At 38.3% G+C, this 25383-nt stretch overlaps 1 protein-coding gene across 1 annotated transcript in view; it reads left to right on the top strand.

Annotated features, from left to right (window-relative positions):
* Nucleotides 1–25383, top strand: part of KIFAP3 (kinesin-associated protein 3) — a 63249-nt gene that overhangs the window by 1635 nt on the left and 36231 nt on the right. Inside the window, exons 3-11 of the mRNA XM_009999705.1 lie at nt 4–18; nt 1129–1179; nt 1681–1822; nt 2429–2528; nt 3281–3405; nt 3873–3971; nt 4422–4600; nt 6997–7159; nt 21015–21115. Of these exons, the coding sequence (XP_009998007.1) occupies nt 4–18; nt 1129–1179; nt 1681–1822; nt 2429–2528; nt 3281–3405; nt 3873–3971; nt 4422–4600; nt 6997–7159; nt 21015–21115 (975 nt within the window). The remainder of the gene's footprint in view (nt 1–3; nt 19–1128; nt 1180–1680; nt 1823–2428; nt 2529–3280; nt 3406–3872; nt 3972–4421; nt 4601–6996; nt 7160–21014; nt 21116–25383) is intronic.

Genomic DNA, 25383 nt, shown 5'->3' with positions numbered 1-25383 from the left:
CAGCAGGAAAAGGAAAATGTACAAAAACAAAGTAGCTTGGGACTGGGCTGCTTCAGCACTGAACAACAGTTGTGTGAGGATTTTCTAGCTGAGGTCCTAGCTTGGTTGATGCATGAGTTATTTGGGGATAATGAGTGGGGAAGATGTACAGTTAAATCACACTTGGAAAAAATTACAGTCTTGGAGAGATTGAGGGGAGTATCTTTTTAACAACAAGAGTTTTTCTTTTTGGTTGCTTGAACTTGGTATTGATGCTTCTTACTGGCTGCCTTGTGCTTTAGCAGGACTTGAGAGATACAGATTCCATTATTAGGTGCAGCCTCTTCATATTACATCTGCACTTGCAGTCACATAAAAAGACTGTATGAGGATCTTGCTAGAAAGATCTGCTGTCACCTGTTGCAAGGGTAGATAGTGTTCCTAGGCTGAAATTGTGCTGTCTGTAAAGCTGGGGTGAGGAGTTTCAGAGTCTGTGTGGCCAACAGCTTGGGGTAATTCTCTTAAGTTCCTGGTGAACAGGTTACTGAGAACATTATTTCTCTGCTCTGATATCAAGGCATTTTGGTGGACCTGTTTATCTCTTAAGTTCATCTTAAACTTTCTGCTCAGGGGACAGTTTCATAGTTAACACCTGATCCTGCATTACTCTGAGGTTAGCAAGGTTTCTTGCAATTGTGGAATGGTAAGGTTGGCTCTCAAATTGGATTCTTATGGGATGAGTTTAAAAGAAAGATTAATATTATTTATATGCTTTAGCTGTAGCTGCTTTGGTTGTTTTGTCCTCTTTTATTCTGTTTATATGTGCCTTAGTGTATCCTGGGGTAGCTTTGCCACAGTATACAAGTAGAGTCAAAGCTGCTAAAGTAACTTCACAGCTGACTGGGCCGTAACTGGTCATCTAGACTGAGGAGTCAAAAAGCACCTCAGGGTTTATTTTGCTCCCTGTGGGCTGTTTCAGCTTCAGAAACCTGGCATAATGAAGCTGTGTTAGTCTGGCAGATCAGTAGGACACAAAAGGACTTTGACCTTGTTTTAACCACAAAGTTTAGTATGAGAATATTGGATATGGTTTTTGTCTGTGAATATCCATAGCTTAACTGCAACCATGTCTTTTTCTTCACAGAAAAGAAAGAGAAACCCAGTAAGCCAAAAGATCCACCGACATTTGAAGGAATGGAGGTAAATATTGGTGTTAGAAGCAAAACGCAAAGCCCATTGACTTCTTAAGTAAGCAGTTATATAAGGGGGGTTGGAGAGGAAATGCTGAATTCTGGTGGGTTTTTGCTTCATGTTTTTTAAACAAAAGAACTTGGATTGGAAATATTGCACAATGGAATAAAAATTATCTCCATAAAGGGTAAAATATTTGACTTGCATACTTCCCCCTCCAACTATAGCACGCAGCAGGACAGCAAGTGAGGTCTGGAACATCGGACAGGACACAGAGTCATTTCTGAGCATCCTTTGTTTTTTGTAATTAAATCTCAGATTTCCTGGTGTTCATTGGCAGTGATTCTGGATGCATTGATTTTTTTTTTTCCCCTTGTATTATTTCCTAAGATCTTAACTCAAAGCTGTGCCCTCTTTTGTCTTGCGATTGAATAACGTCGTGATTGAATAACATCTTGAAATAACATCCCTCTCTTTCTCTCTGAAACCTCTGCTTATGACTGCTTTCAGATTGATGAAGTTGCCAATATCAATGACATGGATGAGTACATTGAGTTACTGTATGAGGACATCCCTGACAAAGTGCGTGGCTCTGCCCTCATCCTGCAGCTGGCTAGGAATCCTGATAATTTGGAAGAACTGCTTATCAATGGTAACTTTAAAACCCAGTGGTAACTTCTCCTAATGTGCTGTTTACCTGTGCTGCTTTCTTCTGAAGGGACAAGTAGTTCACCTTTAGTTTGGGATTTTCTCTAGTTTGCTTCTCAGTACATAATAAGCTGGCTGATCAAAGCCCAGTGTCCCTACAACTGGGTGATGCTTAGGCTGTTTTTAGGTGGGCCTAATGTAGTAATCTTCCTCACCTCATAGGCTTCAGTTGTCAGGGTAGAATTTAAAGAGGATTTTGAAGTGAACATGGTATAGTTCTAGGTAATATGGAACATACAGCTGGCAGAGGCCATGAGATCTGAAGGTTAGTGGTAATTTTAAGATAACCTTAGTATTTGGTTGTGGTTTTCTTGCATGTCACCCCTTACTAGGGTTTGTGTCTTGATGACCACCCAGGTTACTCTCTATTTTAGTACTGCCTCCAAACAGAACTCGTGAGCAGTGTTACATGTTAAAGTGAGATAGCTCTGAAAATCTTCCATTAGAAAACTGATAAATGCAGAATAAGGTATATTCAAATTCTGAGTCTCACAAGACAAAAGGAGAGAGGTGAAATGCTAATGCTCATCTAAATCTTGTTTCACTTCAGAAACTGCCCTGGGTGCGTTGGCTAGAGTGCTGAGGGAAGACTGGAAACAAAGCGTGGAACTTGCTACCAATATAATTTATATTTTTTTCTGCTTTTCAAGGTGAGCAGAGTCCCTGTGTATGGGGACATAAGGAACTTCTCTCTGCTAAATGGCTTTTTGTTTGTTTTTTTTGCACTGCACTATAAAACCTCACTGAAACAGGAAATAAATGCTGACTTGGAAACACACTTGTTATAAATGACAAAAAACAAGTACATAAAGTACCCCCCTGGTGAGGCCGTGTTTAGTAGAGCTGGGAGGAAAGTGGTGAGAGTTCTGACCCAAAGCTTATAGGCTGAGCTGACACCTGTTGTTGCCCTCAGCATTGGCACAGGGAAGAAATGGTATTAAAAACTGAAGTGAGTGCTTGCTCCTATTTAGATACACCAGTGTTTCAGTATACCCTGCCTAGAAATAATTTGAATGGAATTTGCATTGCAACTTGATTTTAGACCTCTTATTTTTCTGGGGAGTAGATGATCATCCAAAGCCTTAGAATATGAGAAGTGGGGCTGATTGGAAAACATTTTCCTTTCTGTGAAAATTGGTATGTGTTTTTATTTTTACTTGGAATAACACACTGTTGCTTGTCCTTCTAAAAGTTTTTCAAAACTAATAATGTTTTCAGGAATTGTTCTTGTTTTGAAATAATTTTCCAATAGAGAAGTGTTATTATGGGGCACAGAGTCAATACCTTTTTTAATTACTTCCTGTGGTGCAGTTTTGGAGCATTTTTACCAGACATGTCAAAACAGATTTGGGGTTGTTTGCAGGTATTTTTTCCCCTCACAGGTGTTTTTTCTTCAATTTAGTTTTTCTCAATTTCATGGAATAATCACGCACTACAAAATTGGAGCTCTGTGTATGAATATCATAGACCATGAACTGAAGAGACATGAGCTTTGGCAGGAAGAACTTGCTAAAAAGAAGAAAGCTGATATCCTTTAGATATGCTGGGGCAGCTTGGTGACTTCTGACTTGCCTTGACAGCTGTTTTTGAGTTATATGATATGAGGATACAGCAACTTCTGTGAAAGCAGTAGAACTTACTAGAAAGTGGCAAAACATAATTGCAGATAAGAAGAAATCCAACAGTGAGAAGTTAGAACTGCTGAAGAGATTAAGCTGGAGTTACTAAAACAACACAAGAAAAAAGATGTTTTATTTTACCAGCAGTATGTCTTGGGAACATTTCTGCTGACTACTAGGATGTAATACATCCAAGACTAGGAGGAGAAAAAAGTAATGGTGTAGATTATAGGTGTAGAAGCTGTTAGGGTGGTAATGCTTCCAGTGCTATTCCATAGATTTCTTGGTTTTTACTAGTGATTGAATACACCTTTGAGGACAATAGATATCTAGACTCTATAACTTTGATCTGACTCCTTGACTTCTGCATTGTACTTGATGAAGATCCTGAAAATCAAACACTGAAAAAGGACTATGAGAAAACTTACAAGAAATACCAAGCACTGGTTGTCAAGCAGGAACAGCTACTCAGAGGTACCAAATCCAAATAGCAAATTATTCCCTTGTTAGTGAACATAGGGAGAGGGTGCTATGGATGCTTGTTATGACCAGGAAGTCTTAAACATACTGAATGCATGGATGAATATGGAAGAGCTTTGCCAAAGAACACAGGGAAGATGAATATATAATCATTGTTAAACACTTTGCTAATAATTTTTAAAGTGATCTGTCATTCTTACAGGAAAAATAGCAAAAGTGATTCACTTAACTTCATGATGTTTGTTTGGGAGGAGTTGAGTTTTTTTGGTTTTGTATGTTTGATTTTGTTTTTTTTAACTTAATCTAACTTAGCCTGTACTCAATGCACTGTGAAGCCAGCAGAATGCTTCTGAAAGTCTAGCCTTAAACACTTAATGTGTGCATAGAGACTTGTTCAGTTCTGTTGTCTCTAATCTGTTGGTGTGTTTTGTATTGGACTTTTAGTTGCACTTTACCTGCTCCTAAATCTTGCTGAGGATACTCGCACTGAGCTGAAGATGAGAAACAAGAACATTGTCCATATGTTGGTGAAAGCACTGGACCGTGATAATTTTGAGCTGCTTATCCTGGTCGTATCTTTCTTGAAGAAACTCAGCATTTTTATGGAGAACAAAAATGATATGGTAAGGCTCATAGTGCTCTACTACAATATTGGAAAAGTAGGAACTCTGAAAACTGTGTATGGTTGGATGGAAGAGGGGGGGGCATCTTTGCCCTCACCCTAAATATCTGTAGCACTGAATATCCTTTTTCCTTTTACTCATTTTACTAGCAAGAAAAGTAGAACAACATCCAGCCATAACATATTGCAAAAACTCTTGAAGAGCTGACATACCGAACAGTGAAGCTACCTCAAAATTATACATTACATTCCAAATTTTCAAGTCAGCACTCCAGAGTCTTGTCACACTCCCCCTTCTGGAGATGCCTGTGACTCTTTTCCTGAACTAGACACTTCTGACACCATATAGTTGTCTCTGCCATGTATTGTCTTGGAAAGAGAGGATAGTTATCCTTTTGCAGTTGGCTAGACTAGTTTACTTATTTCCTAGGTCAGCTGGGTCTTCAAAGGCACCTCACAACTATTCCTTCATGCTGCCAGTAGCTCCTAAGGAACTGGAGGCAGAACTATTTTTCCTTTGTTTTTTTTTTAGGTGAAGTCTCAGACTTCTGAAATTGTAGCACTTTTTTTTGTGACTTTAAGTTCTAGCCAAGTACCTCTTACCTATTTTCCAATGGCTTTTAGTAGATACATGCCTTCAGCTCTGTGCCTTCGTGTCAGTTTGTTAAATTAAAATTGTACATTTTCCTTAGCCCAGCAGTAATCTGAGATTACACTTAAATTGTGAGATGAAAAGATCTCTGTAAATGCAGTAGAAAATTAATTGCTTCTTTGTTACTGGAACTGTCACTCGCATCCATATGCACTGAACACTGCAGACAAGAGGTATCTCCCTTATTTAGATATGGGTATCCTATTTCTTAACAAAAGTCAGACACCAAGTATGTTTTTCTGGGGGAATGTAGACTGTTTATCAGGTGATTGGTCATTGTTTTAGTTTATACTTGTGTAGTGCCCTGAAGGACTTTATTAGGAAAATAAGGATTAGGTCTCCAACCCGCTGATTTTTTCTGGCAAGCTTTCTGCATTCCTTTTGATTTGGTGGAAAGACAAATGAAACAAAATTGTTGAATTTATTTTCTTGCAGAGTTTTTTAACAGTTTTGAAGCGACTTGCAAAGGTTTGTATGCTTCAGGTCAGCTAGTCTGAACATTTCTTACTGATAATAAGGATGATACTTTTTTCTCCATTGTATTATTAAGGAAAGCTACCAGTGAGGGAGAAGGTGTTCTAATATTTATATCAGGTAATAACACGAGGATGTCAAAAACAAAATGAACTCACATTAGCTGTGCAATGCCTGATTCTAAGCAAAACTCAATCTATTTATATTTATAGCACAGTCTTTCCTTTGATATTCAAGTACTATATTAAATTCAAAGCAGTGAAGTAGGAGTCCTTGCTATCTGATTGTTTTTTGATCAAAAGGTATCCAGTCAGTTGCTTGATTATTGCACTATGCCATGTGCGGAGATTTTTTTTTTTTTTGTATTCATTCTATGTGTGTTTATAACTGGAAGGCTAGTTACATATGTGCAAAATTTTGAAGAATGCAGGCTGGTTTTATGTCCCTCTTTCTAGCCAAAGGAGGTTCTGGGAAATAAAAAATGCATTTAAAAGATTATGTCAAATAAAACAGAAATGTTCCTTAAAAGATCATAACTTTCTGAAGTCTTGCCAGTTTTGCCAATGCTCAGATATCTTTTCTGGATGGTAAAGTGAACATGATCTCAGAAACTGACACCACTTCTCAGTTCCTGGATTCCACTTTTTAATTTGAAAGTGATACATGTTTCAAGATGACTTTCATGGTTTTTATTAAATTAATGTACAGGATGGCATGCCTCTTCTGAGAGCATGTGCAGTGTTCTGTCTAGGGGTTCATTTGAAATGCATAACAAAATGTCTCAAATAGTTTTTGGATGCCAATTTTCTGTCGTTCTTGGTTGGGTATCTCTTTGACGCTAATGACAATTGCTCCAGGATTGCTTGTGTTTAAATGAGTTTTGTACCCCCCCACACCCCCCCCCAAACAGGTCTTGCAAGTGATGTCTTGACCACATTCTTGCAGTATTCCAACTGTGAGGAATACTTCCAAGGCATCTGAACTGTTTGGTTCAAAAACATTTTTAATCAACGTTACCCAGTAACCCAATCTAGAATACTTCAACCACAAAGATGTAAGCAAAGCTGCTTCAGATGAAAATGCATGGACAGTCATGATTACGGGTACAAATTGGAAATGTATTTGCATATGAGTGAATATATGTCCCTGCTCATAGCAGGGAGGTTGGAACCTGATGCCCTTTAAGGTCCCTTCCAAGCTTAACCATTCTATGATTGAAGACAAAGCTAAGTTTGGATGGATTATGGATCTTTCTTTTTCTTGATATACAGGTTGAAATGGATATTGTTGAAAAACTTGTCAAAATGGTACCCTGTGAACATGAAGACTTGCTGAACATCACTCTTCGACTCTTACTAAATCTTTCCTTCGACACGGGCCTGAGAAATAAAATGGTACAAGTTGGTCTGCTTCCCAAACTCACTGCACTTCTAGGTATGTTTACTTCTAACATAGACACTTCAGCAGGGACAGTGAGCCTGTTTGTCTCATGACACAGTGTGCCTAAAAGTTGCTACATTACTTTTCTATTTGCCAGAGAACTTTTTTGCTACTCCCAACATTTTATCATTCAAAAAATCGTTCAAAATGCAAGTTTAAATGTAAGTTTAGAATAGTGTGGTTCCCAGGAGATTGATTCCTAGCTTCTCTTAAACTGTTGAGTGAGTGTTCTGGTCTTTAAAAATAACTTCAATAACTACCTTAAACCCATGTGAGTTGATACATGGGTGATGCTTGTAATTTTGGAGGAGCACCTAGGAAAAAAAGACAGCAGCTTCTCAGAGCTTAGCTTATGGAGATACCAACTTTTCTTAAATTATTTTTTTTTAATGAAGCTTAAGATGTCTGCTGCCTCTTGTTCCCTTAGTGGTCCAGATACAGAGAACAGAAATCTCCTACCTTTTTCAGCTTCAACTATAGGCAGTACTAATTTTTAGACTTTGAGCTTGGTGGTCTGCAACTTGTGTGAAGATGATGTGAGTACTTCAGATACTAGTGAAACTTTTTTTGGGGAAAAGCCATGGAAACAATAAGGAGTTTGGAAAAAGCAGAGGATTGTCCAATGTGATCATTATTGTACACTGAAGTTCTCAGGAGAGAGTTTTTATTGCTCCTTGTGTGTTCTTGAGCTGATACTATTGAGAGGCTGCTCTGGTATATGGACTGTTTAGTAGGATTTGGCCATAAGAATTGCTGAGTACTCATTTTTGAGCCTGGTGTTGTGAAGTCCTGAATGTGTGGAACAGTGGTGCAAGATATTGTTCAAGCTTTCTGAGATGTTTGGTTTGGGATGTACTAAATGCAGTGTAGCTGGTGTTTCCAGATGCGATTGGAACAAGTGGAATGCAACAGTGAATCTGTGAGCTTTCTTTCTCTTCTAGCTTTGTGTAGCCTCTTAGGATTGTTTGCCTTCTCAATTTTACATTCAACCTTAAGATGATCTTGTTGTTTAGTGTACAAGTTAATACCATGAAAACTTAAACAGCTTTGGCAGCCTTGATCCTGTGAGTGATTAATATAGCAGCTACTTGATATATCCTGGAACACCTCAGATCTTTTTACGCTTTCTGCCTCACAACCACATTTGCACTTGTTATCTTCCTCTGGGCTGAGCTAGGAGGAAGAAGAAAAATGGCATTTGGAATCCCTTGTCTTTACACTTTTTTCCTCAAGACAATGTTGTTTGCTTTATTAGCAAACTGAGAAGTAGAAGCCGGTCAGGAAATATATTTTCTCTTGTTTGAGAGAGGATATGGCTAGGTAGTTTGGTTCAGCTTGGATTGTAAGCTTTTTGGAGCAGGAATGTCTCCCTTTGTACAGCAGCTAGTGCTGTGGTCTAAGGCTAGGGCTTCTGGGTGCTTGTCTCCCCAAGCAGTGGCATGACACAAATCACTTCGAAATTCCTACTCCCAGAAATTTTCCATTTAGTGTTGGAGTCAGACTAAACTGATCAGTTAAATATCTACTTTCTAGTGCCTGATTCTAATGTGGAGAGGAGAACTTATTTTCAAATGCTATTCTCTTGGACTTGTAAGTAGATCTGTGTGGAAGGCTGTTTAGCTTACAAGAACTGGCTGTTGAAATTGCAGTCTGCTCCTGAAGTGGCTGCTAAGGTATCTGCAGCAAGTTCTACTAGTACTTCAAGAAGCTTCACTGTCTGTCTGACTCTACAAATGGTTCTTGCCTTTACTTAGAAGTGTTTAACCCTTTTTCTTTTTTCCTTTTTTTTTTTTTTACATAGGGGCATGTGCAGTTTGCCCTAGTTCCTCCCTCTTGAATACTTGATATTTATTTTGTAGGGAGCTGGATAGAAAACTTAGGTAGAAATATTGTCTGTTACTTGTTTCTTAAGACAACTCTGTGACTCCTGAGACTCTTCTTGATATGGTGATTCAAATCTCAAATACATCACTTTGTGTATCCTTTCTCAGGGAAGCCTGTGTCTTTAATAATTAAATAGTCATGTGCCAGATGCCACTTTTATACAGGTTACTTGGGTGTTAAACTCACATCATTCAAGTCGATACCCTTCAGCTTGCATGTGCAGGTCACCTTAAAGTGCTAACACACCTCAACAGCTGTTGACAAGTTACCATACAGCTCCTAATGCCAAGAGGTCAAGTTTGTTGACTTGGCCTACTGAAAATTAACATTGTGCATGCTGTGCCTTTGTGTCTTTAGCATTGGGGTTGAGATGAGTATATATTAAGTATAGTAGGTGTTTAAGGAGAGAGCTGAGATTGCAAAGAATTAAAGGATGTGATCAGTTAGGCTGTGGTTTAGGGTTTAGCACAGAGGTGGCTGCAGTCTGCAGTTCTCGAAGATGTGCTGCTTTCCCAAAGGGCACTCAGTGTCTTGGAAGCAGGAAGGCTCTAAATGTAGGTGGATGCTTGAAGTGGAGGGGAGGAACTAGCTTCAGTTGAGCTATCAGGGATGGACTAAGTATGGCATGGTTATATTGGAGAACCACCATCTTATTTTTTTCTGTCACTCCAGAGTTTGGAAGCAGCTGTTGAAAGCATGGACATGAGACGTTCTGCTTAGTCTTGGTTTTCATTTTAATTAGTCTTTTCTTTTTAATAGTGCCAGTGCCTGCTTCCCCATCTAGCTTTGCCAGTCAACACCACTTGCTAGTTTTCGTGGCTTCTCTTCACAAGTCTGAAGCATTGTATATGAGAAGACTCCTCTTGCTGCCTCCAGTCACCCAAGTTAATCAACTACAGCTGATCTTTGTTATGCTCTGAATCTCAAAGGACCGGGTGCACTTGAGGGAAATTTGGCTTAGAGATCAGAAGCTGAAGCAGAACTGTGGAGGACTATGAAAGATAGCCTGCTCTATTCAGGTTTTTCCATACACAAGCTTCTTGAAGAGGTCCAAAAAGAGGTTTTGCTGATTTGTGTGAGTTCATTTCTTTAAGAAAACCTTCTAATTGTTGAGTCACCATGGCCTCACAGGGAACATTTTTGTACTGCTGGCTTTGCTATAATACTTCAAATTGTATTTAGAGTGATCCTTCTTTTTTATGCGTTTGTGTGAATAATTTGTGTGAGCATATGTGAAGTGTGGCTTCAGTGGATTAAGGTGAGATTTCATATGAATTCATCAGGTGGTTTAAACTAGACATTTGCCTGAAATGTGGAAAGCACAAATTCAATGCCCTCTAATCATCACTTTGGAAGGAGAGACCAAAGCAGCACACTATAGACCATTCTGTGGAGGTTTGCTTCACCCTCATAGTGCTGTTATTTTGCTTTGCATGGCATAATGCAGGTGAAGTTGGGTAGAAGAGTAACTTGCTCCAAATACAGTACAGTTTGGTGGTTAGTATATTCATACTGTTGAAAATATTCTCACTGAAAAGGGGAACACAGAGCTGAACTTTAAGAGCACAGATTCACATCCTTCCTTTAAGCCTGGGAATGCTCTTCCATTGTTGGACAAAGGGAAATGTTACCCTTTGTCATAATTCTCCCCCTGGATGTGATTGGTTTCTGAAGTAAATGCCCTGGCAGCAAACAGAAGAAAACATTGTCTACAAGGAAGAATAAAAACCCCCTCACTTATTGTTTGGACCAAATCCAGTTTTGTTTTTCAGTTAACAGGCCAAGCCAAATATAAAATTTTTAGTATAGCTCTCTTAAATACAGGCACAGCTTGTGATTCACATTCTTCTAATAAGGGTGCTATTTTGTGCTGTGTCTGAGTGGTTTCTTAGCGTTTGTGAAGTGAGACAAATAGTTCTCCATGAGAACAGCAGGCAGTTTGTACAGCAGAAGCAGCTGAGTGCTGCTGTGTGTGTTATGGCAGGCTGCAGACTTTGCTTGGTGGACCTCTCTGTTCAGGAGCTCCTGGCAGTGTGAAGGTGTGGCATGCAGTACTGGAGTTTGTGTCCACCCATGAGTTAGTTATTCCTCTCAAAAGACTTAGTAGTAGGGAATGGTTCGGAAGCTGTTGTAATGGGAACTATTGCTGCTCAAAGGGTAAAAGGAGCAGGTCTGGCTGCATGCAAGGAGCAAAAATTTTTGTGATATGTATGTTCATCCCTTTCAGCTGCTGGACAGGTGTTAGATGTACTGGCTGCATGTTATCTTGAAATGCCATTCATCACTTCCCAGTGCAAGCCATGTTTAAAGAATGAAACCCAATATACTTGGAAGTCAGACTACAGTTTCTCTCTTTGGTTGCTCAAAATTACTAGTTGCTTTTGAAAATCGAGGTCTGACTGAACACTAATATTGGTGAGCTGAAAACCTTGTGGATGACATAACAGTACCAGTTGCAAATCTGGCCCAAGTGGGAGATGAAGCGCAGAAGGGTTGTCCATGTGGCTGTGACTGTGTTACACAGTGCCAAGATGTTCAAGCTCAAAAAGATCTAAGGTGATGATGAACATCTTGGATTATGTTTTCCAGTACAGGTTACAGTGACTGAAAGAAAATTGTCTTTCTGGACTTGTAGTCGGTCAAGTAGATGAGTGTTTGTCAGAAAACACTCTGAATTACAGTATCATCAGTCCCCATCAACAGTAGAATACTTTTGCCAGTCACAGTGTATATCAACCCTACAGGCTCTATTAATGTGAGCATCCTGGCCTGATGTTCTCCATTTCTTGGTGTTCCAAGACTCTGTATCAGCACACTGAGAAGCAATAGCCACCTGATCTTACATAGAAGTCTAAAGCTTGTGCAATAGTTTGCAAATGTCAAAGTAGGTAAAACTTTCCTATGAGTTTTTTAAGCTGAAGATAACCAGAGCAGAGAGTGACTTCTGATAGTCTGATTTAGTCCTCCCTGAAGAGTTTGTCTTCACTGAGTTAATTGATAGAATTTTTGAGAATTTTATTATCTAAAATCTTTTTTTGGAAACTGCTGAAATTCCTCTGATATTTCCCCATCCTTTACAAGTTAGGTTTAATGAGCAATCACAGAATTGCCAAACAGTTGAGCATTGCGTTTCTTAACAATCGGGTCTTGATATGGTGTGCAGCCAAGCTGGATTACATGTTGGCTGCTGCTTAAAAACCCAAGAAGTACTTTGCTCTCTAATTAACGGAGTGCTGTGTTGTTTTAATGTTCTATTCCTTTTATGAAAGTTTCTTTTAAGAAGGCTTAAAGTAGGTGTGTTCTCTTTATGAGTTCACTTGGCCTTTTCGTAATGAACTTATTATGGAGCTTCACACATCTGTTGAAAAATGGAGCTTCTTATAGGCTACTGCAGTGTTTTTTCTGGCTTTAATAGGCCTCGTTTATCCTATAAAGAAACATACATTTTCTTACCTGATCAAGTGAGCAAACAATAGGGGTCAGATGTGGCGAAGACCCTAACAGAAAGCACATGTCCAGCGATCAGGGTGAGGTAAAGTCATTTCGGGATTGCTTGAAGTTATTAATGGCAGTAAAATTTATGCTTCCTCCTGTTTTCCCAATTAAATCGAGAAACCTTTTTTCCTAAGGTGGCTCTGCAGCAGCTGGTTTCAATACTTGTCGTGTGAATATTGCCTGGGGTGTCTCCATTCCTTTATAGTAGAGACTGGCTGAAGCACGTTAAGTAACAGTTCAACTACAGGGACCAGTCTGTTGGAAAGCAGTAATTATTATGGGATTTATTTTAATGGTAGTTTTTTTTATAATTTGTGGTGAACATGGTCAAAGCTCAAAAAAAACCCCAACAACAACCCACCATAACAACAAACAAAAAACCCCCACCAAAAGAAACACCAAAAAAAAAGTCTCTTAACATTCAGCTTCTAAATCTTCATTAGATGTGTAAATAAGCCTTGCATGTCTAACTGGCTGAAAAGGAGTGTGTTGGGTGCACAGTGTGTCTTAGAACCCAGTGCTCATTTAGATATCATATCTGTGGATAAGACAGATAACTTTAGTATCATTAAAGAAAAATTGGCTTCTGATGTTGAGAAATATAGAACTCGGAGAGACATCAGTATCACTAATACTGTGTTTAAAGCAGAAATGGAATCCAAACTAACTTGTTTAAGTTTCACCATATCCCTGCTTTGTGCTGCTGGTAAATTGTAGTGAATTATTAGGAAGGAAAAACTGAAATTCGTAACATATTTTTATATAAGCTTACAAGTTTTTTAAGTCTATTGTCTTTTAAGATTTTTCTGACTCCTTTAACACTGCCAAGAGTTGGAAACAGTGTTTTTCCATTTTGTAGCTATTTCAGGTGGAACCTTGCTAATCTGAACACTCAGCTTTTGACTGTTGAGGTGAGTGAAAGCACTTTGCTGTGGTGTGCTGCTCACAAATGCAGCAAGATGTTATTACCTTTTTTAATGAAGAATATATCTGTCATGTAACATAAACTTAACTTCACGGTTTATACTGAAAATTGAAATGCTTGTGGCAGCAGCAAGGCCAGGAGTAGCAATGGATGGTAGCAATATAAAGATGAGGGAGCCAAGTTGTTGGGAATTCACTGAACTGTTGAATGGGAGGGATCCCCTGAGCCAGTATTTCTACTGTGGCGCTTATAATATGTGACTGTGTAATTAGTTGAATTCTTTTAATTGCTTCTTTGCATATTGCAAGAGCAAATCAATACCAGTAAAAAGTAAATCTAGTCTTCTGCTAGAACTGTTGGCATCTGAAAACTTTACAGGGCATAACTGTGGTGTCTGAAGCATGGCAGAACAGAAACAACCAGCTCTAGTTTCCTGAAAAATCTCCATAAAGAAGGGGTGGGGCATTTCTGCTGGTTTTCCTAATCTGTGGTAAAATCTTCAGAAAGCCTGTGTGAGGGCCAAGGTAGAAGAGAGAGGAGTACCTTTTCCAGAGTCCTTGTGAAGCCTGAAGGCAGAGGGATGGTCTCAAAGGATCATGTGGAACAATTTTGCTGAGGTAGTACTCCCTTAGATCTGAGGCTTTAAAAGTTTGTGAGGGGAGGGTTACAATCTGCTTTCCTTTTTGGAAATGTGGAAACATCCACACTCAGGATTAACAGCTGTTTATCTAAGCTTCTCAAATGATCTGCTTGAGTGCAGGAGACCAACTGCAGATTTTGTGTGTCTGCAGTTGCTAAGGTGAGAAGTCCTTTGTTGGGTGATAGTGTTATCTTCAGACCCTTTGAGCTGAAGGGGGAAAACATACGCTAACATCAAAAGTTACTGCATTACAGTGAGTACAGTGATGCTATATCTCTATACAATCAATTCATGTTCCTTTGGTCTCTGACATACAGATACTTTGCTGGATGGGTTATAGTTTTACATCTCTGAGTGGTCTCATTGCGTGAAGCAAAACTTTCTTTGTGAGGCTGGGGCCTCAAATTTCTTTTTCTTCTTTTTGGAAAAGCTATCACATCTCTTGAGAAACTCGTAGCTCATCAGCAAATGACCTTTTAAATAACAAAACTGTAATGATTTCACTAGAAGAAGAATACAATGAAATTGTTAGCCTTTGTTCCAAGACGTTGCCAGTAAGAATATGCTGATTGCATGGGAACAGTACATCTTTAAAAACAGTAGGTTTGAACCTCAGCTTTGTGCTTCAGTGATTTGGAAACATGGGTAAAACCAGTTTCAATTTCAATGTGGTGGATCATCTCTTTCTCAAAGTGAAAGGTGGTGTCCTGCATTGCTGCCTTTTTTCTTTTTCTTTTTTTTTTTTTTTTTTTGTGCACCTGCTTTTTACAAGGGAAATGGTGTGTCCCTCTTTGTTGTCTTTTTTTTTTTTTTTTTTTTTTTTTTTTTTTTCTGTGCACCTGCAGAACCAGAAGCATGGAAAACCTCCACCTCTTCCCATGCCCACTGAATTCCTAACAAGAAGATTATAAGGGTGTTTTTAGAGTAGATAAATATGAGTATTTTCTAGAACTGTAGTTGGAGCAATTGGTGTAGTCTGAATATAGTGCAGTATGGCAAAAATTATGTATGTCTTATAAATTTCAATGTAATTGTCTAGCATTTGATCTGTGTAGCTTGGTGAAGGCTTTTAAAGGAACAGCTTCATGTGGAGTTTTTTCCACCTACTTTGGAAGTGGGTGTTGTCTTAGTTTGAGTCAAACTAAGAACCATCTCTTCTAATTTCTAGTTTCTTTTTATAATGGTAGTTAATTCTTTTTCTATGTGGTGCATTCTTTCTTGGTCATAGCCTGGCCCAAAACATATTTCTTCTGTGAAGAAAAAAAATGTAGCTTTATTTTCTTCCTTCGAGGATAATCCTGTTGTCTCGTGATTTTGCTATAATCTGAACTGCTAATTGATTCCTCCCTGGTTTGTGCAGTATATGGGATATACAATAAAAAAGCTTACAATATCTGTGTGAATAGGAGTTCAATCAAGATTGATTATAGGAAACCCTAAATAACAAATTGGGTTTTTCTCTGTTGGAAGATCAAGCCTCAAAAAAGGACATATCTAAATTTAGCAGCACATTGTCTACCCAGTGGCTATGCTTTGTTGTCTTTTATGAGTAACAATACTGCAGTGAGGTGTATACTGTATATTTTTCAGTCTGTCTTGCATAGAGTTCCAGGCAAAGAAATAGAGTCTGGGGCTCCAGATGTGCAGCTTCATTTTTGTCTATAGCTGCAACATGGAATAAATCAACCTAAATCGGGCATTTATTAGTCCTTTGGCTTTGGATTCATCATGGTAATTCCTTCCTTGTTTCCTAGGAAAAAGCTGTATCCGTGTTTCAGATGTGGCACTTACTTAGTTCTTTGGGGGACAAAAAAGCAAACAAAAAAGACAGATGAAAAAACCAACAAACTCTCAACCATGGCAAAATCAGGGTTATAAGTTAGGCTTCTGGTGTGAAGCCAGTTTCAAATAACAAAGTTGGCACAAGAGGGCTTGTTAGTATGTAATGAATATCATAATGTATTATTTACAATGCCTAGTCTCCTTGAGTATGAGCAGATTTGTAAATTCTTTCAGGTTTTCTTGATAAAATAAACTGATGTATCCTATATGATTTATATTTACATATGTAAATCAAAACAGTATGTGTCTAAACCATACATGGAGTAACTAAGTCCAACTGTTTCAGAGCTGGTTGCAAAAAATAATACGGGATAGAGGCAAGCAAAGAAATCTTTGTATCACATTTTTCCTGAGATTACTGCTAGTTATGATACATGTGAATAAACTCTTGACTTCATTGTTTTCTGACAGCAGTGTGAGACAGTGCGTAGATCTTATACTCAGTTTGTGGCAGTCTTACCCATCTAGATTTCTTATTTGCCTAATTCTACAGCACATTTTGCTTGAAAGTGTCAGAGTTTGAAACTGAAATATAAGATTCACTCTGCAATTTTAATAGTTATTTACCTTTGAGTTCTGGTTTTGATTTAGTGTAGATAATGTTTTACACACGAGATGGATAGGGTGTATTTTGTATCTAATATGGAAACACTGATGATTCCATTAGAAATGGTAGCTGCTTGAATTACTGATAGTTATATTGGAATAATTTATCCCATAATTTATATTTTCAATTTAACTCTAGTATTTGAAAGCTGAATGCTGCTGCTGCAGCTCAGGTTGGCATTTCAGTTTTACAGCTTCAGGGTTTCTCTTTTGTTATCATGGAGCTAACGAAGGATTTTTATTTTTCATTTTTAAGCTCACAAACTCTGCCAAAATGTAGGACCTGATATCATGATCAAGAAATTGTGTTGGTTTTTTTTTCTTTGTTACTAGTACTATTTAGATCTTTAACCTTAGTAAGAACTAGACATGGAATTCAGGCATTGGTCCACAGAACTGCATATGGCTTCTTATTAATGTTCAAAGGCTAAAAATCTGAAGCCATTCTGAACTCAGAACCCATCATGTATTTATTTCCCTCTCTAATTTGCAGAAAACTAGTTGTGAAAACAGCCCAAGGGACCTGCTATTTTTCCATCCCAGCTGCTCCAGCTGAACTACAGCTGCAAAAAAAAATATCTAAGTATTGTTTCTATAAACTGTTGAGTGTATTTTATAACACAATAATTCCCACAAAATCAGTAACTGCAGTTAATGACCGGTTTGTTAAGGCATTAACTGCACTCAGCTGGGAGTGACCAATTTCTCTGGAATGGCTGTATAAGAGCTAAAGATAATTCAGTAACACTTTCAAATAATTATTTGGCTAATTAATGGTAAATTCTTGTGGAAATCCTATCAAAGTACTTGCAACCCCCACATTTAATATCCAATGAGTTCATTATGATTCATGTTTTATTGCCATAAATACCAGAAGAATCCATAATGACTAGGCCATTATTTTCCAGGGCTGCACTTACTGCTTTAGGCCATTTGGCTATTCCACCTTCAGTCATAAAAAGCTTGATGCTCAAAACTACCAGCATTTCTAGGCCACAACTTTCTGGCACCCCACCAAAACTTTGCTGATTTTTATGAACACGTTTGGCAGAGATCTCATATTTCTTTTCTTTCTCTTGCTTTTTCTAGTTAGGGGAATAGTTGATGCCTACTGTACCAAGTCATAAGGAAGTCTTTCTTGCAGTGTCTGCATTTTCATGTGTGGCCTTCAGTAGTGGTCAAAAATAGCAGAGAAGGTATCACTTCCATGCTTTGGAAAGCTGTTCTCTAGCCAGGTTACTGGGCAGGGTTTGAAATTTTTGCAGCCAAGTCTCTAAACAGTGATTGATTTAGGGCTATTCATTAGAATAGCCCTAACAATTCATTAGAATTCAGATGAGTATAAAATATTTTTTTAAGAGTAAGCATGTTCAAGTAATAGTCAATAACTGCCAGTTTGTTTTTGGGAGTAAAGTCCCTGTGTACAAGGATGGCAGGTGGCTTGGAGGATTTTTCAAAACAGTCTGTCACTTATTACCCTTTTATGCAATGTTCAGCCTACAAGGTGATGCTTAATGTGCAAAATGCTGTAGGTGTTGAATCTGTTCTTTTCCTGATTTTTGACAAACCAGTTATGCAGGCTTTCCAGTGAACTTCCCAACATGTTGTATGCTTCCTAATGGAGCACAGGATCAACAAAGGCATTTTATCATGCTGGTTGTGCTTAGAAGCAACTACCACCGCTTGATTTTCCTGAAATGTTTGATTCTTTGGATTGCGAGTTGCCACTGTTTTACATAAGAACTGAAAAGAGTCAGGAGACTCTGCTTTTTCTCCACCAAAGTACTTCCACAGGGAAAGTGGGACAGTGAAACTTCCAGAGATCATCTTGCAATTCATTCATTTCTAGAAAATTAAGATGAAATTAAACTTAAATTGCAAACACTATTAAAAAATTAAAAGCTGTGCACTGTTTCCTTCTAGCTTTAGTTCTGTAGTTTATTTTCATCTTCAGGCTAGTAGAAGTCAGGATCTTTTCCTGTTTATTCACACTTGTAAAATACTTCCTTGCTGAGCCTGTGCATTAAGTGTCTGTGACTTAAATGCTCTAAACCCTTCTCTGTTCTCTGTGTTGACAGTAGGATGGGAGTGGAGGAAAAATGGATCAGTTAACTGAACAGCAAGAAAGAATTTAAATTCAGCTTCTCTTTTTGAAACTGAAGCTGTCTTTGCCTTGTGTGTAGTGAAATCTGCCTTATGGGACATACTTTCAGAGAATGATTTAAGTGCCAGTCATTAAAAACCAACACTTTAAGAGTTCATTCAGATAAAATAAATTTATTTGAATTCTGGTTATTCTTCACACTTCAGGTTGTGTATCTAGGGGTTTTATACTATTTTTGGTAGTTTAGAAACTGAAGCAGTGCTGCCATTCAGCACTGATACCCAAGGTGTTATTCAAACATCAGGAAGGTTATTGGTACAGACTGGACCTTTGAAAAAAGAAGAGAGAAAATTCTTTTTAAAATACAGAAGGCCTTTGCTGCCATCTTCAAGTTATTTTCAATACTGGTAGCTATTTAAAAATATGCTACCAGTATTGACAAATACCAGGAATTGATTGCTATCAAATATAATAGTGTATCTTAGCTGATACTATATCTTAGCATGAGTGAAGCTTGCTAAAGTAAGGAGAAGAAAAGCCACAAGAAGGACAGAGGCTAAACAGATATGAAGTAGCATCGTTCTTGTTGACTGCCTGCTGGTTGGTACCTGCTGAAAGTCTGATCCAACCTCACTGGAGTTTATTTCTCCTGTTCTGGGGTCCCAGCTTTCCTCCTTTTGTGCCATCTTGCCTTTTATGTCACATAGTGTTTCTGGCATTATCCAACAAAGTGTAACTGTAATTTAAGTCTTGATGTTTGAGTCTTAGATAGAGGTATGAAAAGAAGTGTTTTGAACAACATAAACAGCACTTTTTTTTCTAGCTCCATGAAATTCAAAGGCATAATTTACTCTTTAAATTTTTATATTTACTTAGAAGACTCTAGCTATACATATGGGAAGTTTTTTTTTTAATATAATTGTTGGATTTACAATGTCACTACAAGTGAATAGGTAAGATGAACGGTCACAATAGAAGCAGTTTGTTTTCTTAAAACAGTTTAAACTATAGTACTGTCTGTGCTTTTATTTTCGTTGTAACTAGAGTAGCTTTCAAATTTGGGCATTATCCTTTTTCCAGCTGTTAAGTGTGTGGAAGGTTGTGATACAGGTCACGTTTTTTCAAACAGGTAAGAATTCAGAAGGATCTGAAAGATCAGCTGTGTGTTTAGGTTTGGCATAGGAAAGAATACTTCACTGTTGTATGGCAACTGCCAGAAGGGTTTCGTGGGTTGTTTTTTTAAATTAAGTTTTGAATAAAGGCATGAATATGCATTTGAAGGATAAAGGCATCATATCCTTGTGGCTTAAAGGAAATTCCAGCTCCCAGTGATGTATGCAGAAGAAAAATTTAACTGTGCTGGTTGCTGTTTGAGGTCTTGATGATTTGCCAAAGTGTTAAACAGATATGTTCTAACTTAGCTTAAATTGAAGTGGGAGGTAGGATATTTCTGATCATTAGTATAAGAACTGTGAATACATTGTAAGTTGGTGACCTTACTACATCCTGGTCTAACTAAGATTCATGTTCAGATGAGTGTTTTGTCCCATATATAGCCAATATCCTGCTAATGTAGGGTTAGAGAAGACCTCGAGGGAATGCTCAGTCCAGATTTCAGCAGTGAGTCAAACACGTCTCTGTTGTTCTTAAACATTTGCACGTTTGTCTAAGTTGGTTTTATAGAATCTTTCAGTTATGCACTTCACATCCTACTCAAGTTAACTGCTCCAGTTTTTCTTGAGAATCTTTTTCTCTTTGCTAAGTATTAATGTGAAAATATACTATTGCTGTATTTGAAATGTATCAAACACAAAAGGCACCCAAACAATAATATTGTCATTTAGGATAAGAAAACAATATGTGACTTACTAGAAAGGCAGTGGGTTCCTTCTATGATGCTTCTTAGTGGTAGTTATTTTTCTTTCTGGCATTGGTGCATTCTTCATCATTTTACTTTGAGACAAATTTGTCTCACCAGGAGTCTCTACAGCAAAGTTGGCATTACATTTGATACTTAATTTCTTAGCTGTAAACTGATGGAGGCTTCCTCTGAATGGCCTAGCATTGTTAAAAGAGTTCCTTTCACAAAATATATTGCTGGCAAAGTGGCATTGGGGAAATGTTTGGAGGTGCTGGTGAGAGGGGGAGCAGTCAGCATTGCCTTTTTCCCTCTTTGCACAAACACATTTGGATAGGCCAGGCAAGACTTGTTCATCAATGTTGCATTGCTGATTTAAATTTTCCCCTCTATTAGCTCATTTTTGTGCTTTTTGTCTTCTTATTTTACATCTTTACAATACCTAAAATACCCAAATTCTATTAACATGGATTTTTTTTTTCCTTCTCCTTCTAGCAAATGAAAGCTACAAACAAATAGCAATGTGTATTCTGTATCACATAAGCATGGATGATCGCTTTAAGTCAATGTTTGCCTACACAGACTGTATCCCACAGGTACGTGCTTTTATGTGTGAAGACCTGGTGCTAAGCTGCAGCTTTCCTTGTGCAGCTCTTCTCACTCATTGCAGAGCTCGCACTGACACCCACAGGGGAAACTGGGAACAATCACGATGCTGCTGAGTCGGTAGTGAACCATCTGCTCATGAGAGCGTCTTGAGTCTTCTTGCTGTCTTTTAACGGTCCCCAGTTAAAGGATGGGTGACACGTTCTCTGTCAGTGCTGCTAAGACTTGAGATGCATCAATGAACTGGTAAAAATACGGGTGACCTGCTGAATTCCTACAGAACTCTTTCTTGAAAGAGATTAAAGCTCATGTACAGCAGGTCCTTAGGGAGCCTTGTGGAAAGTATTTCCTTTACTGTTTTGGAAGGCATTCTTTTCTGATCCCATTGGGTATCAAAATTTCAATGTCTCCCATGTTACAGGATATGAACTGGAAAGGAGCCAAGCACTGTTAATGTTGCTATAAGACAATTCCAACTGCAGGCATGTACAACAGGGGAAACTCGAAGACTATGGAAGGCTCTCCACCTATCTTGCAGGCTGCAGTTTGTTGCATAACTTTTGGTCTCCAGTCATAGTCTTTGATCCAAGCACAGACACAGCATCAGGGCTTTTGGGGATTTGTTTTGGGTTTTTTGTGTATGTTTTTTGTGCTTTTTGTTGTTTGTTTGTTTTTAACGAGTACCAAATCTTCTCTGCATGATCTGTTTCTGAGTCCTGATGAGGCTGGAGTTGAGAAAGCCTGTATTACATAAATGTAAAAGCTCTCTGGTACTTTTTCAGAATTACACCACGTTATCTTCTTTCCTGCCAAACATGTTTTTAGTATCAAATACATCCAGAATGGGAAGTTGCCATGGAAAGTTTTCAGAATGTTTCTGTTCATTATCTCATGACAAAAATGGTGATGTTTTTTCACATACAGGGGGATTTTGGAGAATGGAGAGGGGAGAACTCGTGGGACTAACTGGTATATGTTACAAAATGGTCTTGTAAACTGTCTTTTCTGTCACAAGAAACAAGTATATGTTAAGACATTTGCCTGATATAAGGGACCTTGGTTGGTTCTGAGCAGTTATGGCCAAACCAGAATCATGCACTGCTGTTCCGGGCTCGCTTATGACGTGCTTCTAGGGAATCTTGGCATGACTCTTGGATCCCCAGTGCCAAATGTAGAGTTGTGGAAACTTCACTGATATCATACTCTGAGCTTTGGTGACTATCATTGTTCCGATAGGCAGTGACTGCTCAAAGGAGTGCTTACTGAGCTGTCACCAAAGATGGGAAACAAGTCCTCTGCCTTAATTGGACTTGGGCTAAAATGACAAAATTCGCAGGATACCTGTGGCTATTGATGCTTAGTGGTCAATTTAATTATTCACAGATCACACCTGCTGACTGTTCAGAAAGGACCAGCTAGACAACCAGAGCTTAAATTTGATTAATGAATGTTCAAAATCAGGATGGTTACTACAGAAGACAGAGGTAGTAGAAAACAAGGGGAAGTGGACAAGGCAGCAGGAAAAGACAATGACCTTTTTAAAAGGACTTCCTGCCATCTGATTCTACCCTGGAAAACTAAATTCTTTACAATAGCAGTGTGTGCCCTTTTGTGTTTGTTTTTTTTTTCCTGTTGAGGAAAGGTGTGCATCTAAACTGGCAAATGCCCCCTAGTGAATGTTGTCATTTTGAACAGACGAAGTGCCTGACGGGCTTGCACGTGCTGTCCCAGGTAAACATCCTTGTGGATTGCAGGAGTTAGTGGGTGCTATTCTAGTAACAGTTAAAAGTGAGTATTAACAGTTCATTCTTGTTTAGACCTCAGCAATGCGTGTTTTGTTTAAATAGGTGCAAATGCCATCCAGATGCTTATAAAAGCCTTTATTGGTAATAACCTGGCCAATCAAAGGGCATGGTTAGGCAGTGATGTCATGGTGATATTTAATATTTTACCGCAGAGCAGTGTGCAAGGTTCTCCACAGCTACCCACATGTTTTCCACCATGGTTGTCCTGTTTGGCCCCTCTTTGATCTATAAGCTTCTTTTCAGCTTAATGCTGGTAAACGTCCTCTCTTGACAGCACCCTTTGCTCCTGTCCGCCATTATCTGCTGAAGTTCAGAAACCAGAGCATCACTTCAAACAGCAGAGTTAGGGAGTAGCCAGTCAGGAGAGATTCCTGAGGCATGCAGTTCTGGCATAATCATTCAAAGATGTTTGAGCTGGGCCTGGGGAGGGGGTTGGACAGAGGTGTATGTGAACAGAGAGCTGTGGGGGTTGGCCTCTGGTCACTGGTAAATAAGTGAAGGCAGGTGCCAGAGAGTCTAGACACAGTGATTTCAACCCTGGTCTGTGGTATCTGATACTCAATATGGGACTTGTCTGATTGAACACTACTGCCTCTTCATTGCATATGCTGCAGTCTTTTTACTGCCTTCCTGTTAAATCAGTAAAAGATGACAATGGACATAGTAAAAGCAGAACAAATTTAATTTTAATATTTCCTATTTGGCAGCAATTACTCTTCCTTTTGAAGTGGCACAAGAAGCAATCAAATTAAATGAAGACATAATGGGAAACATGGAGCTCGTACGAAACTATTATTTTAAAATTTGAACAGCTTTAATTGAAACTGGATATATTTTTTCTTTTTATAGAGAAGTAGTTCAGTAATTAACAGTGTAATCCCATCTTGTTAAACATCTAATTTCCACAGATTTTGTATTGTGTAAGTAATGAGAATGTTTCCCTTCAAATTATTTGAAGGGTTTTTAAAATCTGTTTTTGAAAGGTTTTGTAACAGAAGAGTTACAGGGGGTGATTTTTGAATGCTTATGTTCTACTTGTTAAGTGGCAACTTTCTTCTCTGGATAATTCACTCTTATGTGACTGTCAGGCTTATGAATTTAATGAACTATGGGTTTTTTAAGTTCTTAAAACAGCCTAGGGAAATCCAATTCTGTATTTTTAAGACAGGGAGAAATAAATTAGTGATAGCTTTTAAATTAATACATGTAAGTCCCAGAAAAATATTTATATTGTAACCTAAATATGTTGGGGTTTTTGTTGGTTTTTTTTTTTATTTGGGCACCATTTGGAATGACAGCCCACTATCAGAGAAACTTACAGAATTGCTGTAGTAAAATACTTTGGAATAAAATTCCTGCAATGATTGTTTTTTCTCTCTGCTCCAAATGGGTTGTTTACCCACTCTCTCTTGTGTTTAATTCATTATAATCTGTCTTTCCACCAGGGGGCAAGCACACAAATATTTAATTAGTTGCTTATTTTGCCCCCCACGCCTTTTTGACAGTCTAAGTTACTTTTTTTTTTTTTGTATCTTACCTCCCACTTATCTTTAGGTTCAGTTGTTTCTCCTTCTAGCAATCTCAGTCCTGTCATCACACTGCTGTGCATTATAATCTTGATGTGTCTTATGATCTGAACAGGTTTTAGGAGCAAATGGGGTGATGTCCTGCAGCCCCTCCATGAGGAAGCCATGCAGTTTGTTTGCCTTGGTCAGAAGTAGAGAAGAGGAGGAGGATGTGTTTGGGTCATATTTCTGTATTCAATATGCCATTTCCAAAAATACTCGCATTGAACCAAATGAGACTAGGTGGCCTGTGATGTAATGAACAATACAGGTGCCAGATGAATAAAATTATGGCAATGCATAGGTTATTTGCCTAAGGAATCACCTAGGAATTCACTGCCACTTATGGAACAGTTGGAGCAGCATTATAGGTGATTGTTGACTTTTGGTAACTTTGGTTGCTCTGTACTGTGCTGAGAAGTCTTTGGCATGTGGCAGCATTCAGCAATGGTAGCTGCCAAGATATAGCACCTTGTTGCAGATATACTACAGCTAATTTACTTATCAACGGAGTAACCTCAAAGCAAAATATTATTCTGCAATTAAATATCTCTTTACAAAGTCATACATTTATTGAACAACCAGGTATTAATCTGACTTTCTGTGGAACTATGTTGGGTTTTTTCTATATTAAATAGAGCTAAACTTTCAAAACAAATGTATCCATTTGCAAGTTTAGGAAACAGGAAAAATAAGAAAAAATCAATGGTAGCAATAAAAGGTAACTAACCCAAGTTACTTTAAGGTGATGAGTGACTGCCATTTTTGGCACTTTATAAGCATTGCTATGCCAAGAAAATGGAACCATACATCTTGTGCCCTTGACCTTTATAACTTCACTATACCTGTAGAAATGCTGAATATTAATTCCAAAAAAAAAAAAAAGCT

This window comes from Chaetura pelagica, unplaced genomic scaffold (genome assembly GCF_000747805.2).
Source record: "Chaetura pelagica isolate M959 unplaced genomic scaffold, ChaPel_1.0 scaffold656, whole genome shotgun sequence".
NCBI classification, from domain to species: domain Eukaryota; kingdom Metazoa; phylum Chordata; class Aves; order Apodiformes; family Apodidae; genus Chaetura; species Chaetura pelagica.
This window is presented reverse-complemented; position numbering and strand designations above follow the sequence as displayed.